Genomic DNA, 20622 nt, shown 5'->3' with positions numbered 1-20622 from the left:
GGAAATTCCACCCAGGTTACTTGACTAGATGTTTAAAATATTAGGATGCCTAAAGACACGGGAACAATCTTATTTCTAAGGTGCCCATTTGCACATTTTTCATTGCCCATTCCAGGCCAGATCCCACAGCATGTGCTTCTCAAATCTTCAGAGCTGAGGAGAGAAGCACTGAGTTACCTGCACTCTGGCTTCTGTGAGGTTCACCCGACGGGCCAAGTCTTCCCGAACAAAAGCATCTGGGTAGTGGGTACGCTCAAAGACACGCTCCAGAGCTTGAAGCTGACTGCTGTTGAAGGTTGTTCTGTTCCTCCTCTGTTTTCTTTTCTTCTTCTCCTCTGAATTCAGCTGATCATCTGCAAGAGAAGAAAATGATAAGGAAGAGACAAAGTCATCCTGGGGGCTGGAAACCCCCATTTACATTTCTTTTACTTTTATTTTTTTTATACAAAGGAAACATTAACAAAACCATAGGATAGGAGGGATACACCTTCACACAGTTCCCACCACCAGATCTCTGTATCCCATCCCCTCCCCTGATAGCTTTCCTATTCTTTATCCCTTTCGGAGTATGGACCCAAGGTCATTGTGGGATGCAGAAGGTGGAAGGTCTGGCTTCTGTAATTGCTTCCCTACTGAACATGGGCACTGACAGGTCGATCCATACTCCCAGCCTTCCTATCTCTTTCCCTAGTGGGGTTGGGCTATGGGGAAGTGGAGCTCCAGGACACATTGGTGGGATTGTCTGTCCAGGGAAGTCTGGTTGGCATCATGCTAGCATCTGGAACCTGGTGGCTGAAAAGAGAGTTAACATACAAAGCCAAATAAATTGTTGACTAATCATGAGCCTAAAGGCTGGAATAGTGCAGATGAAGAGTTGGGGGTTCCTCCATTTTGTAGATAGCTAGTAGGCATATTTTAGTTATATTCCAAAGGGCCTGTGGCTATACTAGGTTTTTTTTTTTCCCCTGAGCCTAAAATCTGAAATGCAGGTAGTTCCAAATTATTGTCTGGGGAGATGATGTCATAGCTGCATAAAGGACCAGAAAGCTGGATCTGGGAAGAGGGTAGCTCCCAAATATGGAAAAGGTATATAAATATTGTTGACTGTAAACCCCATCAATTTGCAGTGATCTGGGGCCCATATTCAGCTTAGGAGCCTATGTGACCTCTGCATCCTTGTAGATCTGAGCTCGCATTCTGTAGTCATGAGTAGGAACATTCCAAGCTGCCCCTATATCGGCCCATCTTCCTCCGGTGTAGCATACACTATGTTGTCCAGCCTCCCTTCGGAGGATGGAATATTCTTTACCACTGTTGATCCAAGTTGAAGGCAAGGTCCTATGGAGGGGGGCCACACAAGGGTCTATTTTGTTCTTCCTGATAGAGATGACTGATAATAATGGGCATGGGAATTTATTGGAAGTCTAGGTCCATCATGTCTGTTTGGGAATCTCAGAACTCCCCAAATAGGGCCCCAGCTGATGGGGTGGCCTGATAGTGACTGAAGAGTCATTGTTAAAAGTATGCCAGTCTCTTGCCCTTATTTTGTTTTTTCAGTCCTTGCTTTGATAAGGTTAACTTTGGAGTGAGTGAGGGAAGTGTAATAGGAAGTAGGTGAGGAGGGTATCTAAGTAGACAGTATTTCATTATGAACTTTACACTGACTCACTGCAGACTACTGTGTACTTTTGCTTTCAGGTATATATTTTGCCCTAATTTATGGATACTTGTGAACCTATGCTCTATCTCACAGGACCTGTTTTGGGACTTCGTTAGGACGGGAACCACCTGGGGAAACCCCCATTTACATTTTGTTACTGTATGTCTACAGTAAGATATTATTTCCTTTGTTTGAATCCTTATCAAAATGTTTAGACAGAATGCAGCCTTCATCTTGGAAGCCCAAGTAGACATTATGGGCCTAGACCTCTAACTTTCTCCACCATCACTGGTCACTTCCATCAGAAACATTATCATAAGTCCTCTTGTGAACCTTGCCCTCACTGTAGAGCAGCAAAGACAGGGATTGCATCACTCTGAAATAAGGTGGGGTCAACTTAATCTGCTACTCGAGGAAGACTGCTTCATTTAAGAGTGCAGCCTAGAATGTTGCCAGCTGTGACCACAGACTGCAAGCTCAGATTGATAAAGACTCAGATGCTACACAGGTTTCTGTGCCAAATATGAATATATGGGCCCTGGGTCAGGTTGATGGGATAAACAGTTCATAATATTTATGTACTCTCTTATGTTTGGGAGCTACTCTCTGCCCTAATCCAAATTTTCTAGTTCTATTCTCAACTCTGACACTATCTTCCCAGACAATAATTTTAGTCCACCTGCATGTGAGCTATCAGGCTCATACAAAAATTACTAAAGTCCTGGACCCCTTGGTACGTATCTAAAACCGACTTTCTAGCATCTTCCCACCTGAAGACCCCTAATTTTATCTGCTTTATTCCTACCTTTGGGTTCCTGCCTATTAAATAATTTGTCGTGCTTTATATCTTACTGCCTTTTAGCCACCAAGGTGCAGACACTATTATGATGCCATCCTCACTTCTCTGGACAGATGACTTCACCAATGTGTCCCGAAGTCTCACCTCTTCAGAGTCCTACCCCATTAGAGAGGACAGAAACAGGCTAGGGCTATGGATCAAACCGCCAACACCCATGTTCAGTGGAGAAGCAATTACAAAAGCCAGAACTCCCATTTTCTGCATCCCATAAAGAATTTTGGTCCATACTCCCAGAAGGATAAAGAATAGAGAAATTTGCAATAGGAATGATGGGACACAAAACTCTGGCGGTGGCAACTATATGGAATTATTTACCTGTTATTTTACCATCTTGTTAATCATTATTAAATCACTAATCAAAAATTTTAATGCATCCTTCAGTGGGCAAATATGGGTAGTTATGCTAGAAAGCTTATCTTTTTATTTATTTAAAAGAAAAAGGAGACATTAACAAAACCATAGGATAAGAGGGGTACAACTCTCATGTGGTGGATTTTATGGATGCTTGTGTATATTTTATGCAGGATTTGGAAGACTGGGTTTATTGCAGGTGGACAGTCATTGCCTCACTTTCCGAGAAAAGCAAGGAAAAGGACCTTACAAGCAGGTATATTTTAGACTTTAAATCTTGAGTTCTGTACTGTTGGCACCAAATGAAATCAGAGAAAGTGTCGAACTCAAATTGCTCTACAGAGGAGGCTGTGGAGACCTTTGAAAAATAAAGTGACTTGTCCCAAACTGCAATACAAACTGTGACTGAGTCAGAGCTAGAAACTAGGACAAAGAATTCCACTCCACCTTCGAGTGAAAATGACAGTGTAGGAAATGTGCTGGACAAGAAGAGCACTGGAACCTCAGAGAAATAAATGAAAACCACCAGGGGTGGGGGTGGGTAAGAAGAGTAATATGTGGAGGTTTTTCTTCACCAGATTTGGTTATTTTGTTTTTATTATCTTTATCTATTTATTGGATAGAGAAAATCAGAAATTGAGAGGGGAGGAGGATAAGAGAGGAAGAGAGAAAGAAAGACACCTGCAGCCCTGCTTCATCACTTGTGAAGCTTTCCTCCTGCATGTGGGGAGCAGGGGCTCGAACCAGGGTCCTTGTGTGTTGTAACATGTGCACTCAACCAGGTGTACCACCATCTGGCCCCGTCTTCACTAGCTCTATAAAGGACAGAAGAAAGAAGGCTCATGCCAGATAGACTCTTTACCGCTCTTGGCATAACTATCAACACCTGTGTGCTCATTAACCACATAAGCATCATCTGGCTCTTTCTAATGGTCATTGTACCACCTGTGAAAAACATCTGAAGAGCAACGAGCAAACAAGAGACACTTGCAACTGCTTCTTCCTGATTGGAGGGTCCTGAAAAGTCGTGCGCCACCTGCACACCCCTTCCTTCTTAAAACCAAAGACCTGGCTCACCTGGAAAAGACAATGTAAGGGTCTGCTTCAACCTCATAGTGCTATCCCTAAACTCTCACCTCTCCTTTCCCATAGAAGTCCCATAATAACCTCCTCTGGAAAGACACTGTTCTCTTGCTAATTCCTTTTATGTGAAGCCCAAGGATCCAAGTCAGTAACACACATTTATTACATGTTGTCTTCCTTCTTAAAATGCCCTTAAATTTACAACCATAGTCATATGCTGGACCCAAGTTCAAGCATGGCCCCAATTCATTAGCAAAAGTTTTGATTCTGTGATCTATTTTCCCCTCTCTCTTTGCCTCTATCTGAAGATGCCAGCCCCGGGTGGTAAGGTCCTAGCAACTACCAAAAGAAAATTGCAGCCATGCTTCTCCAGACTAGCACCTTTCATTCCAATGTCCCTGAATCTTCCTTTCCAATGGTCTCCATAGGCTTTGCTGCATCAATGAAGTAAGTGCAGGTGATTTCTACAGAGCACTGTAACCCCTTCTCCCTCCTCCATACCTACATCAACACATTTTATTTCATTTATAAGACACAAGGCAAAATGTTTCTGATGATACCTCCTCTGTATGCTTTGACAATGCCAATCAACACTTATCTTCCCATTCCCCTAAGTCCTATGTGTATTTTACTATGTAACCAAATACTTAATATATATATATATATATATATATATATATATATATATATATATATATATATATATGGTTCACTACATTTATGTAGGAATGGCAACTTGGGCAACATCTGGATCCTCTTTCTTGAATCCTCTGTCCAAAGCTAACAGGGAAAAACCCTGTCTGTCCACATACATCTTCCCTGAGTTAATGACATTCATTTAGGCCTCTTCTGCACAATTGTTCCTCTCACTCTAGATGTATATACTTACTTGATTAATACACTGTCAACTCCACACCTTCAGGAATTTCTATAGAAAACACACAGGCCTCTGGATAGATAGCAATGTAGAGCTATAGAAGCAATCCCAGGAAAACAGAATCTTGATGGGTCATCTAATGGCCTAAAGGACTGAGTAATTTCTGCATTTCCAGTTCTTTACAACAGTGCATAGCAGATAATCAAGTTAATCTTATTTTATGTCTCTAGATACTTTTGCCTGTGAAGAAACTTTTTATGGAGTTTCTTTTTCAAATAGGTTAATTATCTGATCTACATATGGGAGAGGCTATGGAGTTCTGATTCTTTTATAAATGGAGGAATTAGTCCTTTATATTTATTCATTATTAGAAAAGCAGCTCCAGGGCCAACAAAATAGCTCACCTGGATAGTGTGCTGCTTTGCCATGTAGACAAACTTGGCTTGAGCCTAACTATCACTACATTGAAAGTAGTTTTGGTGTATAGTTCCTCTTTCTCCCTCTCTTCCTCTCCCTCTCCATGTCTCCCTCTACCTCTCTATCTAAAAAGTTTCATGTGGTGACTAGAGGTTCCAACAAGGTTTTCAAGCATGATGTAGTATGTGCTCTATCCACTGAACTATCTCCAGGATACCTCTGCCATATGTGAGCATCATGCAAAGGAGAAGGCAACTGCATGAGTGGTGAAGTAGCACTGCAGTGTCTTCCCTCATCTTTCACTCCCTAAATGGAAAAAAGTGTCAGGAATAGGGTATCATGCAGGTTCAAAGTCCAAGTAAAAAACCCAGTGACAAAAGACAAAGAAAGGAGCTCCAAGTTAAATAGCAGCACACATGATAAATAGATGCCAAAACTGAGAAAGAAATGATAAAAAGAATGGTGTTGCCAATAGATTAGAATGGTATGATACATGTTGTCTAAACTGTTAAGTGTGCTGTCAAACGCAAGTGTGATACTACCTGTGCTTTCAAATATCAATACAAGTTTAAAAACAACAAACAAACCAACAAAACCTCTGTCCTGGGCTGTAGTGTAGAATTCACTTTGAACTCTGTAGTAATTTCAGTTGAGGGTGGTTGGAGAAAGAGGCAGGAAGTGCTGTCCCAGTCCCCAAGCCTAAGGACCAGCCAACAAACTGTCATCTCTGCTCCCAAAGATGTTGCACTCACCACCCACCCTCTTGTTAACTCCCAAATCCCTGGCCCTCTTTTGCCTATACCTGTGGGAGGAGCCTTGGAGAGACAGAAGTTAAGGTCAGCCAAAAGTAACTTAAAGGTACAGCCAAAATATATTTTAGGAATAAAATCTGAAGACAAATATGTTTCCTATGCCTGAGTCACCTCAATTTGGGAAGAAATCTGATGCAAGAAGATAAAACGCCAGCTTCAGTAGCAAAAACCAACCACCACATCAAAGCTTTGTCACTGGCCTTTGGATTGAAAACAAGGCAGACCCCTGGATCTAAAGTACAGACTGCTGATGACTTTATGGGCACTGAAGAATGTTTTCAAAGGAACTTGCATTACACAACAGCTACTTATTTTAATGGGATTTGTGTGGTTCAGGCCCTATAACCTTTGGAAAATTGAAGGGAAGTATAATTGCAAAAGCCACTAAGAACTGTTTAGTTCTTACTGCAAGGCCTATGAAAAGCAATGTGATATAGACATGACATGCAATTTCAGTTTCTTTGGTTACACGAAGCTCCAAGTGTAGTCACGACAACCTCTTTTTAATGTGTGCCCTGATAAATGGCCTTTGGGTCACAACAGGTACTACAAAGCTGGTTACAGTGAAGACAGAGCTTAAGTACACCACAAGGACTTCAGCCAAGTCTAGTGATGTATTCATACCCTTCTCATGATTCTCTACCTAGTATCTTCCACCACTGAATCCAAGGACTGATAAGAGCCACAAGGTCTCTGCCTGCACAAATACCCAACCATGCAGCTAGCCTTCACCTTGGCATACATCATGGCATGACAGCTGTCAGATCTTGAACTTTATACATTGGTTTTGATGTGTATATTTTCTTCTTTACTGGAAATTTGATGGACATGGTTTATTTTGTTCAAGAGTTAGCCTAGCCATGAAGAAAGCACTAAAAACACTTTAAATGTAACTTTGGAGAACAAAACATTCTTTTTTAAAATTTATTTGGGCCGGGTGGTGGCGCAGTTGGTTGAGCGCATGTATTACAATGTGCAAGGACCCGGGTTCGAGCCTCCGATCTCCACCTGCAGGGGGAAAGATTTACAAGTGGTGAAGCAGGGCTGCAGGTGTCTCTCTGTCTCTCTCCCTCTCTATCACCCCCTCCCTCTTGATTTCTATCTCTATCCAAAAAATAAAGATAATTTTTATAAGTATAAAATCTAAATTTAAAATTTATTTCTGTATTTATTTGATAGTGACAGAGAAATCAGGATGGGAGAAGAGAAAGAGAAGGAGAGAGACGCCTGAAGCACTGCTTCCACCACTCATGAAACTTCTCTCCTTGCCTGACCACTGGTTCTTGAACACTGTAACATGTGCTGTCTACCAGGAGCACCACTTCCCAAGAGAACTTACTCTAAAGAGTAAAAGGCTGTAAAGAGTGAGAAATTCCATGTGGAAGAAGGAGGCAGGAGGCCTGGGGGACATGGGTATGGAAGAAGGGATGCTCACAAGAGCAAGGCCAAGAGTAGCAGTAAGGTCAGCAGTGGGTAAGAGTTCCATGTTCTCGGCAGGGCTGGTAAAGAGCCACGCCATGGCCATAGTGGAATTGCACCTGTTAATGCTGGAATCACTTCTGTAGGCAACACACATGGCCTTGGCATTTAAGGTTGGCTCCGAAGGAGCAGTTCAGTATCCCCACCCACTGTAAAGAGGGACTGGGAAAGAAGTGGGATAATGACTAACAAGTGGTCCTCAGAGGGCAGTGACTCCTTCCCTGACTCTAGTGCCAGCTGTCATGCCAGTCGTTCAGTACGTAATCATTTTCAATACTCTTCCATGCCTCCAGAAACCAACTAACAATAAGTACTAAGGTATCAATGTATTTTTAATGATTTTGATAGCCAAAGCAAGTCAGTCAGTGCCTCCGGGTGGAGTGACAGTGGCATTAGTACTTTCAGTATAAAAAGAACAAGAAAACACTGAGAACAGGAAGAAGCATCATAATGTGATTCATACTGCTTTTCACATCTTTATCTTGCATACATTGTTGTGCCTCCCTGGGACCAGTACATTTCCATAGAACCAGAAATGTTCCATTTGTGTCATTTTTCTCTGCTTGACTTCTCTAAAGACATTTTACTTAAAAGATTCTAGATTAAAAGCTCAAGGATAGCCAACAGAAAGCCAGCAACCCCTGTATCCCATATTCAAACCCTGGCTTCCTTTTAAGGTATATGGATGATTACCCCAGGACTAGCCTTTTCTGTTTAACAGAGTCAGTTTTAGTCTGTAACTTCCAAAAACAGAGCTACTTTTTCACATTTAATTAAAGCTCTTATTAATGTTCAGTGATTACAGGAACTTCAGACATGTCACCTACTCCCAATAGCTCCATGCAAGAATCACCTATTACTTTCCAATTCCTTTTAGAATGCCAGAGGGAAAAAGTAGAAAATAGTAACATTTTAATCAGACCAAGTCCAGTCTATTCAAGGGAGAGAGCAGTAGAGCAAGTGAAGTAGTATTCAAACATCAGAATAACCTATGTTCCACAGGCTCTGTTACTTAGTAGGTGTGTCACTTGAGCAAGACACCCCACTATTTTCAAAACAATAAAATAGGAGTAAGAGTCTTTGCTTCCTAGGTTCATTTGGAAATTTAATGGGCACCAGTAGGTGTATAATCTGGCACTGAGGAGGTATTTGGTGGTTCTGCTTTTTCTTGTTTAAAAATTTATATATGGGAGTCTGGTGGTAGTACAGCCGGTTAAGCACACGTGGTGCAAAGCCCAAGGACCTGCGTAAGGATCCCGGTTCGAGTCCCCAGCTCCCCACCTGCAGGGGAGTTGCTTCACAGGTGGTGAAGCAGGTCTGCAGGTGTCTATCTTTCTCTCCCCCCCCTCTGTCTTCCCTTCCTCTCTCCATTTCTCTCTGTCCTATCCAGCAACGATGATATCAATAACAACAATAACTACAACAATAAAACAACAAGGACAACAAAAGGGAATAAATAAATAAATAAACATTAAAAAGTGTTTAAAAATTTATATATTTATTATTGGAGAGAGAGAGATTAATTGAGAAGGGAAGGGGAGATAGAGAGGGACAAAGACATAGAGACACCTGCAGTCCTGCTTTACCACTCATGAAGCTTTGCTCCCTACAGGTAAGGACCAGGGTCTTGAACCTGGGTCCTTGCACACTGTAATGAGTGTGCTTAACCAGCTGCACCACTGTCTAGGCCCATTTCTACTTTCTATTAAAGATTTGTTTATTTATCTATGAGAGGTGGGAGCAGAGCAAATCAGAGCATCAATCTGGCACAGGTAACAAACAGCAAGCATCGAACTCAGGATCTCATATATTTTATCCACTGCAACACTTCTGAGGCCCTGTTTGGTTTTTTGTTTGTTTATTAGACTACTGCTCAGTTCTGGCTGATTGTCATGGGGATTGAACCTGGGATGTCAGAATCTCAGCTATGAAACTCTTTTTGTATAATCACTATCCTAGCTTCCTGGCCCCAAGTGGTGCTAGGTTTAATAGACACCTGTGCTGCTATGATTTCTCCTTGGAGATGGAGTAGTAAAAATTGCTGCTGTTCCTACTCTCTCCCTCTCCCTCTTCCTCTCCCTCTTCCTCTCCTTCTCTCTCTGTCCCTCTCCCTCTCCCTCTCCCTCTCCCTCTCCCTCTCCCTCTCCCTCTCCCTCTCCTTCTCCCTCTCCCTCTCCCTCTCCCTCTCCCTCTCCCTCTCCCTCTCCTTCTCTCTCTGTCCCTCTCCCTCTCCCTCTCCTTCTCCCTCTGTCCCTCTCCCTCTCCCTCTCCTTCTCCCTCTGTCCTTCTCCCTCTCCCTCTCCTTCTCCCTCTGTCCCTTTCCCTCTCCCTCTCCTTCTTCCTCTCCCTTTCTTTCTGTTTTTCCTGTTAGTACATAACAGTTCAGTAAGACTTTTGTCATAGGTATGGGGAGACAGCATAGTGGTTATGGAAAAGACTTGATCCTGAGGCCCTGTAGTTCCATCCTCAGCACCATAAGCCAAAGATGAACAGTGCTCTGGTTTCTCTGTGTCTTTCTCTCTGTATATATCTTTCATTAAAATAATAATATATTTATTTTAAAAAACAACTTCTATCAAGGGCTGGGAGGTAGTGCACCAAGTTAAGCACACATGGCGTGAAGCGCAAGGACCAGAGTTACCCACCTACAGGGTTGCTACACAAAGTGGTAAAGCAGGTCTGCAGGTGTCTATCTTTCTCTCCCCTCTCTGTCTTCCCCTCCTCTCTCGGTTTCTCTCTGTCCTATCCAATAGCAACAACAGCAATAATGGCAACAAAAACAAAATAGAAAAAATGGCCTCTAGGAGCAGTGGATTCGTAGTGCAGGCACTGAGCCCCAGCAATAACACTAGAGACAAAAGAAAAATAATAATAAAATAGGGAATTATGTGGAGTTGTACCCCTCTTATTCTATGGTTTTGTTAATGTCTCCTTTTTTAAATAAATGAAATAATAATCATAATAAAGTTTAAAATCTGTCTATCAGGGCAAAATGTAGTGAATGTGAAATAAACTATTAACTATATTGATATAACTTAATTTTCATGGAGAGCATAGTCAAGGTCTAGGGAGCTGAAAATGAATAAAAACTTTAGAAGTTACGAGAAGTAAAGATCAATGGTAGACCCAGAATTGCATGAGGAAACCTTGTGTAGAAGATTATCCAACAAATGTGGTTAGGACACTTTGCTGCTGCTATTCAATTCCTGGCTTTCTAACAAGCCAATTTTCCTCACTAATTAAATTTTTGAAAAGAAATGTTCAAAGAATAAGCAGATTCTAGCAACCACATACAGTGTTAACAACATCATAACTCCACCTGAAACATGGTATAATGCAGTGTTGTATCAATTAAATTAAAGTTTTATTTTTTAAAAAGAGAGAGATAAACAGTTTGGCACTTTTTATATGCAACCTCACCAGAAATGAGTTTTTGAAGGGAGGACAGGAAAAAGGAAGAAGGCCAAGAGCTGAAGCCAGACTATGAGAATTCAATTATTTCCCAGCCTGCTTGTTTTGGGTTGACTAATTTGGTTGCCACATGTCTAAAAACACAAAAGTTGGATCATGTTACTCAATATTTATTCACTGACTTTTTTTTCTAAATGTCTGAACACTTTGGGGAATTCCAAAGGTTGGAAAAAGAAGAGAAACCAAGGAAGGCAAAATTTTGGGAGAAGAATGAGTTCTGACTAAAATTGTAAAATCATTCTAGAGTTGCAACATTCCAGGTGTGTGGTCCTTTAGAAGTGGCTAACATTTCACTCAGATTAGAGACAGGGCTTCAGTGAACCTTGAGCTCCTGCCTCCTGGTAGCATTTTTCCTTTGTAGTAAGACTTGTCATTTTCTAAATGATACAATATCAGTCCTGACAATAGCAGCAGAAGTTGGTGTCTTCTAAGTCATTTTTAATGATATAGTGATAGTTCTGGTAATAAAAGTCAATGTTCTAGAGAAAAATCTGCCCCCATAAGACCTTGCCCTAAATTTGGATCAACAATGGTAGAGAATGTTCCATCCTCCTTTGGAGGATGGACATGTTCTATGCTACACCTGAGGAAGATGGGTCCTGAAACTGGGGCAGCTTGGAATATTCCTACTCATGACCACAGAATGTGAGCTCAGATCTATAGGGATGCAGAGGTCACATAGGCTCCTAAGCTGAATATGGGCCCCAGATCACAGCAAATTGATGGGGTTTACAGTCAACAATATTTATACACCTTTCCCATATTAGGGAGCTACTTTCTTCTCTGATCCAGCTTTCTGGTCCTTTATGCAGCCATGACATCATCTCCCCAGACCTTAACTTGGATCCACCTGCCTATCAGATTTCAGGATCAGGGGGAAAAAAGAAAAAGAAAAAAAACTAGTATAGCCACAGGCCCTTTGGAATATAACTAAAATATGCCTACTGGCTATCTACAAAATGGAGACACCCCCCCCCCTAAACTCTTCATCTGCGCTATTCCAACCTTTAGGTCCATGATTGGTCAAAAACTTGTTTGGCTTTGTATGTTAACTCTCTTTTCAACCACCAGGTCACAGATGCTAGCACAATGCCAACCAGACTTCCCTGGACACACAACCCCACCAATGTGTCCTGGAGCTCTGCTTCCCCCATAGCCCCGCCCCACTAGGGAAGGAGAGAGGCAGGCTGGGAGTATGGATCGACCTGTCAGTGCCCATGTTCAGTAGGGAAGCAACTACAGAAGCCAGACCTTCTACCTTTTGCATCCCACAAAGACCTTGGGTCCATACTCCCAGAGGGTTAATGAAGAAGAAAGCAGGGGCTGGGCGGTAGTGCAGTGGGTTCAGTGCACATAGTGCAAAGCTCAAGTGCCATCTTAAGAATAAGAAAGCTATCAGGGAAGGGGATGGGATACAGAGTTCTGGTGATGGAATTGTGTGGAGCTGTACCTCTCTTATCCTATGGTTTAGTCAACGTTTCCTTTTTATAAATAAAAAATTAAAAAAGAAAGAAAGAAAAATCTGGTCAAATCTGATCTTTTAAAAAACACATGACTGAATGCAGCTAGCTGAGAAGGAAGAATTAATAATGAGTGATCTCAGCTCTTGGAGAACAGTAGTGACGGAAAGGGTGGTCTTTCACTTTGATAACAATACATTCTGAGGCGTTCAAATACTTGAGAATAAGTCTGATGAGCACTTTTGCTTTTTAATCTTGTGCTAAAAATACAAGATGCTCTCAGCAGAGAAAAGTCACAGGGGACAGAGAAACAGAGAATTCACATTTCATCACCATAAGATCTCTGAGTAATTCTGGAATCACAGAGTGAAATGAACAGGGCTGAAAGGAACTCAAAGGCCCTCTCAAGTGTGAGTCTGCTCTTTGATACTAAACTAACAGGAGGACTTAACATGCTCAACAGTAAGAAGCACGGCCATGTTAAATAATGTTCATGTAAAAGGTAATTACAATTATCTTTTAAGAATAAGAAAAGACAAAGTGTTAGCTGTTATTTAGAATTCAGCACTTGTCTGAGGAATACACCACACAGTAAAATCTCTGGGTTTTAATTTTCAATTTATAAAGTGGTTTTCTTTAAGATGTGAACGATACCTATTTTCAAAATCATTAACAAGTAAGTCTAAATACATACTTCCTTATGTTTGCTTTAAATTGTGATTATGGAACAATTATGAAAGGTAAGTTTGCAGTCATGTTCAAACTTAGCAGGATTATTGGGTAAGTGTGGGATGTGGACTTAGTGTCTCTTCTCATGACACTAAAGGTTGGACTGAGAAATAAAAGTCTCTTTCAAATCCAGCATTGTGATTTTTAGGATAGTTTTTAAATTTTCACTACCTAACCCTATAATAAGCTTCAACAATTTTTAAGGCAGTAACTGAGTCATATATAAGAGTTATTAATTGGGTTTTGTTGTTCATGTTTGTTTTAGGAAACCTTTGCTATGTAATATACTAGGACTAGCTGCCATTACCCATGCCTGAAGAAAGCTCAGGTGGGCTAACACATTTCTCCACACTAAGCACTCTCTTTTAGGCTATGCCCACAAACTGAAATTAAGGCAATCCTTTTTTGTTTTTATTAGTAATTTTTTAATTGTATTGAGAGATAAAGAAAGATGCAGAAAAAGAGACAGAGCACTACTGATTTATATGCTAGGGATTGAACCTGGGACTTCTGATCTCAGGCAGGAAAGTTGTTTACATAACCAATATGTTGTCTCCCCAGCCTAGTAATTTTATTTTTCACCAGAGCATTGCTCAGCTCTGGATTATGATGGTGTAGGGAACTGCACATGGGACTTTGTAACCTGAAAGTCTTTTAGCCTAACTATTATGATATCTCCTCCACCCTGATTCTTTATTATTCTAATTGTTTTATAAATTTACAAGATTAGAAAACAATACAGGTATAGATACACATTACTCCTACCACCAAAGTTCTGCGTGCCTCTCCACCCCACCCCTCACTTCCCAAGGATAATCACCATAGTTCTCCCAAGGCCTCTGAGGTGATTACTTTCCTTCATATTGTACTCTGATTTTTCTCTCTGTGAAACACACCTCCTAGGTTATACCCCATCTAATGTTCTATATTGATGCCTCCTGTTTCAGTGCTTGATTTACCTATCAGCTCTTCACAGGGACCTTTTCTGGTTTTCCCCTCATTATTCTTCAGCACCTGGACCACCTGTACTACAACATATATAATCATTGTGATTGCTTCAGCTGCAAGAATATGAACTCCCTGAGGATAAAACCACTTCAAACTTAGTAACCAACATCTGGCACTAGTGCCAGGCTTATTTTAAGCAACCTTCTTAGAATGGCTGAATGTCTTCATTGTGCATGGTGAGAATGTCAATTTGGTACAACCCTCAGCCAATTCACAGTGAGCCCCTGAACCTGACAACCCTTCAAGGACCAGTTTTTACAAGTTCCTAGCACACAAATTTTGTGAAGGTTTACTTCATTCTCCTGAAGAATAAAGCAAATGCCACTTGGGTCTTTCATGTGCATCAGTGATTACCTCCCCAATTTGAGGTAAAGACTTTAAAGCAGGCAAAAAATGTGTGAAGAACAGAGCCCTATACATCTCTCCCCCTAGATCCAGTCTCCCAGCCCTTCCCCCTGCCTGGCCAGTTCTCTGGACCACCTTGTCTACCAGGGTATCTGTCTGTTGCTACATTACTTTTTTAAGTGCCTGAGACTCCATTCCTCAAATAAAGTGTCTTGGAGGCAGATGGCACACAACACACCTACATAGCACTCAACACATATTTGACTTTTATAATAACAATACACATTGAGGTTATGAACATTTCAGTCATGACCTGGTAGATTTTTATGTTCAAAAAACTGTTTAGCTTAAACATTTAGTTGTATTTTCTTCTAGTCAGTCATTTCTAGTTACCATGTTAACTATTTCTTTCATTGGCAAAGGAGCTTAACACAAGCCTAATTCATTCTCCAACATACAGGAAGAATATTACTGTCAACCCCACCTAAACCTTAATGACCCAGAAACATCCTCTCTTGGGAGATGTAGCTGTTTTAACATGTAAGGAAGCTGATACATTCAGGTTAGATGAAAAACAAACAAACAAAAAGTTTGAAGCAAGACACTTCAAACCCATGTGGAATTGTCTTATTCCACTGAATCATGTACCCTGTGGTCTAACGGTCCCAAGGGCTCCACATTAATAGGTGACTCTGTCAGATGGAGAATGAGTAGTGCATGTGTCGTGCTGACTCACATCATGGTCAGACTTTCAACTCCCATCATCTGAGAACTCCACTTCTAACAGGAAAACCCAAGATGGACAAAAGACTGGACAACAAGACTTATTAGAAAAGAATGACAGCCAGGAAAGGAACCAATGACTAGTCACCTGCATCATTCTCTTTTGCCATCTGTTTCCAGTGGGCCTTCAGTGCCAACCAGAATTGCTGCCTCCCATATCCTTGAGTCTTTTTTTCAGACTTCCCCTGTTTCAAGATGTTGTCCAACTTTGAAACCACTTTCAAAAGAGCACTTTGAAAGTAATGTGCTGAATGAAAAAGAAGGACAAACTGGAACAAATTAGTGTTTATTTCCACTATAAAATCGTTCCCTAGCTGCTGATAGTTTGCTAACATTCTTCTTGTTTCTTGATTCCTTGGCAATTCTGATTAAATATTTTAAAGTTGGACAGTGTAATTAACTCACTCAGAAGTTGACACCTTTTACAATGAAATGTATTAGGGATAAACTGGAAGACTTTTATGATCTCAGGGAATTTGGAAAAATCTATAGTGATTAGATGTGTGAGTAGGAGAAGGAATTTTGAAAAAAAAAAAACCTAGATATCGTAAATATCATATTTACCATACATTAAAGAAAAGGTATGTTTGTTAACTGATTGAGAAAAGTAGAAACTATCTAAACCTTTGTTTTTTTTGTTTTTTTAAATATTCATTTATTCCCTTTTATTTCCCTTGTTGTTTTATTATTGCCCTTGTAGTTTTTATTGTTGTTGTCGTTGTTGGATAGAACAGAGAGAAATGGAGAGAGGAAGGGAAGACAGAGAAGGGGAGAGAAAGACAGACACCTGCAGACCTGATTCACTGCTTGTGAAATGACTCCCCTGCAGGTGGGGAGCCCTGAGCTCCAGCCTGGATCCTTAGCCTGGATCACTGGTCCTTGAGCTTTGCGCCACCTGCGGTGCGCTTAACCTGCTGCATTATCACTCAACTCCCCTAAAGCTTTGTTTTAAAATGTTTTATCAATAGGCTGGTAAGTTCACCTGGGAAAGTGCTTGCTTTGACATGTGCAAGAGCCATGTTCTTCTTACAGACTGCCAAAGTACTGGGGGAAGATTCTGTGCTGACTGGTCTCTCAATCTCACTCTCTCTCTCTCTCTCTCTCTCTCTCTCTCTCTCTCTCACACACACACACACACACACACACACACAATCTGGGTTCTTACCCCACCTTATCCTAGAAAGTCCTATAATTTCTTTTTTTTTCAGACATGATCTTAAGAAGTCTAGTTTTTTTTTAAGATTTTTAAAAATTTATTGAATAAACTGAGAAATAAAGATGGAAGGGGGAGATAGAAATGGAGAGAGAAAGACAACTACAGCACTGCTTCACCACTAATCAAGGTTTCCCCTAGCAGGCGAGGGTTGAGAGGTTGAACTGCATACTAATTTGCATACTAATTTCTGTGCCTAACCAGGTGTGCCACCACTCAGCCCATTTGGGTTTCCATTTCTATGATTGTCAACTAAGGCATGATATTGTTGTTGTTGTTGATATTGAAGTTGTTTCTAATATTGCTTCTCATTTTAAATTATGAATTCTTCCTCATATATTTGGTCAATGAATAAATCTTTGTTCTCTAAGAAGTGTAGAGTAAATAAGAATATATTTATTTATGGGGCTGAGTAGTGCATCCAGTAGAGTGCAGGAGGACCTGGGTTCCAGCCCCCAGTCCCCCATCTACAAGGGGGTAAGCTTCATTAGCAGTGAAGCAATGTTGTAGGTGTCTTTCTTTCTCTTCTTGCTCCATCACTCTGTCCCTTGCCATTTTTCTCTGTATCAAGAGAAAAGAAAAGAAGAAAGGAGGGGAGGGAGGGAGGGAGGGAGGAGAAAGAGAGGGAAGAAAGGAAGGAAGGAAGGTAGGAAGAAAACACATTTACTTAATTCTAATTTTAGAAACCTGTCAATTTAACAATGTCTTAACTAGGTACTATGTAATTCCATGAGTGCAATATTCTGTAGTCAAACCTGTGGTGTTTTTAATGTTTTAAAGACTATTACTGGGATTTGGGCGGTAGCGCAGTGAGTTAAGCACAGGTGGTGCAAAGCACAAGAATCCCAGTTCGAGCCCCCGCTCCCCACCTGCAGGGGAGTCGCTTCACAGGCGGTGAAGCAGGTCTGCAGGTGTCTGTCTTTCTCTCCCCCTCTCTGTCTTCCCCTCTCTCCATTTCACTCTGTCCTATCCAACAACAACAACAACAATAATAACTACAACAATAAAACAACAAGGGCAACAAAAGGGAATAAATAAATTAAATAAATATTAAAAAAAAGAAAAGAAAATTATCTTATAAAAGTTCTGAAAATGTTTCAAGATTTACTTTCATGAGAAGAGACTAGAGCAATGCTTAACTATTGCTTATGGTAGTGTTGAGGACTGAACCTGGTACCTCTAGGACCTCAGGCATGTAAGTTCGATTCCTACCACTGATCCAAAGTTCTGATACTTTTAAATAGTCTAGAATTTAAAGATGGGGACAATATTGCTTTAAAAATTATTCTGAGTGTTATCTGGGATGTCTGTATGCCTCAGATCCAGGTAAAATGATAAACATGTTATAAAAATAAAAAACAGAAGCAGACCCAACTGCTCACAGCAGAAAAGTTAAACCTAGGTCACTGTGAAAGGTTTTTACTTGTTTATTCTTTCTGTATAACCCACCAGGACAACTAAGATTTACCACTTTAACCTAGTCTCATGCCAACCATATGTGGTAACTTTGTTTGAAACCTTTTTAGGTAGGAATTCCCAGGTGATATGTTATCAGTGCCAGCTGGACTCAGCTATAAACAACAAAAACATAGTTTAAATAGATATTTCAGGTGTTCAACATTTAAATAAACCAAGGCCAAGGTTCACGTGTGTGTGTGTGGGGGGGCAGGGGTGCTTCCAAACACTAAGAGGTCTTAAATGTCCATGATGTAGCCATGCAGAAAAAATGACAAATAAGGAGTGGGTGTGTATTAAAGAGAACAAAGGATAATTTTCCTTTACTCTGAGAGTTTATTCACTGATTCCATCCCCAGTTATCGATGAGTCTTTGGAACTATTTGTAGTGTATGTAAGTCCAGAGCAAAGCCACTATGTAAATTTTATTATCTCCTCTAGAAGATCAGTTCTAGATCTGTCAGGGCTGGGAAAATGATGTTACCAAAGATCCAGTAATAATGTAAATGAGGCCTTTAAGTATGATTCCAAGTTGATTCTTCTTCCAGGAAAGCATCCAGAAAATCAGTGTATTCCTCATACCAAGGAAGAAAGTCTAATGTTTAGGATTAAGAAAAGTCTTAAGTATAGTCTTATGTATAAGATTCAAGTCTGGGGGAGTCGGGCTGTAGCGTAGCGGGTTAAGCGCAGGTGGCACAAAGCACAAGGACCGGCATAAAGATCCTGGTTCGAACCCCGGCTCCCCACCTGCAGGGGAGTCGCTTCACAGGTGGTGAAGCAGGTCTGCAGGTGTCTATCTTTCTCTCCCCCTCTCTGTCTTCCCCTCCTCTCTCCATTTCTCTCTGTCCTATCCAACAACAATAACAACAACAATAATAACTACAACAATAAAACAACAAGGACAAAAGGGAATAAATAAATAAAATAAATATTAAAAAAAAAAAAGATTCAAGTCTGTTGGGTCAAATCTATCTCCCAGTCTATTTACCTCAATAAAAGCTAGCTATCAAGAAGGTGAGTTTCTCCCAATCACCCCTTGTTCAGAGACAGGAAGATTTATGTCACTGGTTCTCCGAAGTCTATCTTGCTTTCCAAGGTTCCTGTAAGAACATTTATCATACAGCTGGAAAGACAATATAGTCACTCCCATACAACAACAGCAGTAAGAAGTGGCTAACTTATCAAGTCCACTAAGTGTACCCTGCTTCATCTTTGGAGAGGATGACTATTTGGAGTGTGTGCTTTGTGACCATAAGTCAAAAATTTACCAAAGCCTAGAGATTTTTGAACTTCAGGGAAAGAACTAGAAAACTAATCTACTTTATTCTCAGTGCAGTTGGAAAGAACAGAATTCCATTAGAGGCAGTGTAATTGTATTCAAAACTTTTGAGGGTTGAGAGGTTGCTATTTATATGGTGGCTCTCTTCCAAGACCATCAAACGCCTCACATATGCTATTTCACTTATATCCCAAATGTCTTTTTATTTATCCATTTATTTATTTATTCCCTTTTGTTGCCCTTGTTTTATTATTGTAGTTACTGATGCCATCATTGTTGGATAGGACAGAGAGAAATGGAGAGAGAAGGGGAAGACAGGGGGAGAGAAAGACACCCACAGACCTACTTCACCGCTTGTGAAGTGACTCCCCTGCAGGTGGGGAGCCGGGGGCTCGAACCCAGATCCTTAGGTTGGTCCTTGTGCTTTGTGCCACCTGCAATTAACCCGCTGTGCTATTGCCCAACTCCCCCCAAATATCTTTATGGCATAAGAAAAGAGTACATAATACAATTTGAGCAAGAACTGAATTCATAATTTAATGTAGTTTAGCATAACTAAGCAAAGTAATATTGATTTTTTATATTTATTTATTTATTTTCCCTTTTACTGCCCTTGTTGTTTTTCATTGTTGGTGTAGTTATTGTTATTGATGTCATTGTTGTTAGATAAGACAGAGAAATGGAGAGAGGAGGGGAAGACAGAGAGGGAGAGAGAAAGACACCTGCAGACCTGCTTCACCGCATGTGAAGGGACCCCCCCTGCAGGTGCGCAGCCGAGGCTTGAACCAGGATCCTTACGCTGTCCTTGCGCTTTGTGCCATGTGTGCTTAAGCAGCTGCACTACCGCCCCACCCCCAATATTAATTTTATATATAGTAGAAACCAGTATATAGAAACATCAGAATTTTAAAAAATGATCAGTGGGTAAGGTTAGTTCATTATTTTCACATGTAATTATAATCTATATTTCTATTTTACATTTCTTAGCTTTTCCATGTACATTAATTATTATCTTAATTTTAATTACACTACTGGTTCATATTATTCAGTACATTGGTATACATTGTCCTTTTGTCTTACTAACACATTTTAAGTCCTAAATGGCTAGGGAAATATCTAAGCAGTAGAGCACAGGACTTGTATGCATGAGGCCTCAAATTTAATCTCTGGCACCATATATGCTGCAGCTGAGTAGTGCTCTCGTCCTTCTCACTCATAACAATAAAAATATTAAAATTCCCAAATGTTTTAAAAGATATCTGTGAAGTTCAAATAATACAATTTTTCTCAAAACACTATGCACATAAGTAAGGCACTGCTTACAATAATGTTAAAAACTAT

General features: G+C 40.6%; 1 protein-coding gene across 2 annotated transcripts in view; it reads right to left on the bottom strand.

The window, feature by feature from the left end:
* Nucleotides 1–20622, bottom strand: part of PRRX1 (paired related homeobox 1) — an 82851-nt gene that overhangs the window by 19785 nt on the left and 42444 nt on the right. For both annotated transcript variants that reach the window (XM_007525202.3, XM_060197870.1), the window contains exon 2: nt 178–353. In XM_007525202.3, the coding sequence (XP_007525264.1) occupies nt 178–353 (176 nt within the window). The remainder of the gene's footprint in view (nt 1–177; nt 354–20622) is intronic.

Source organism: Erinaceus europaeus, chromosome 9 (assembly GCF_950295315.1).
Source record: "Erinaceus europaeus chromosome 9, mEriEur2.1, whole genome shotgun sequence".
NCBI lineage: Eukaryota > Metazoa > Chordata > Mammalia > Eulipotyphla > Erinaceidae > Erinaceus > Erinaceus europaeus.
This window is presented reverse-complemented; position numbering and strand designations above follow the sequence as displayed.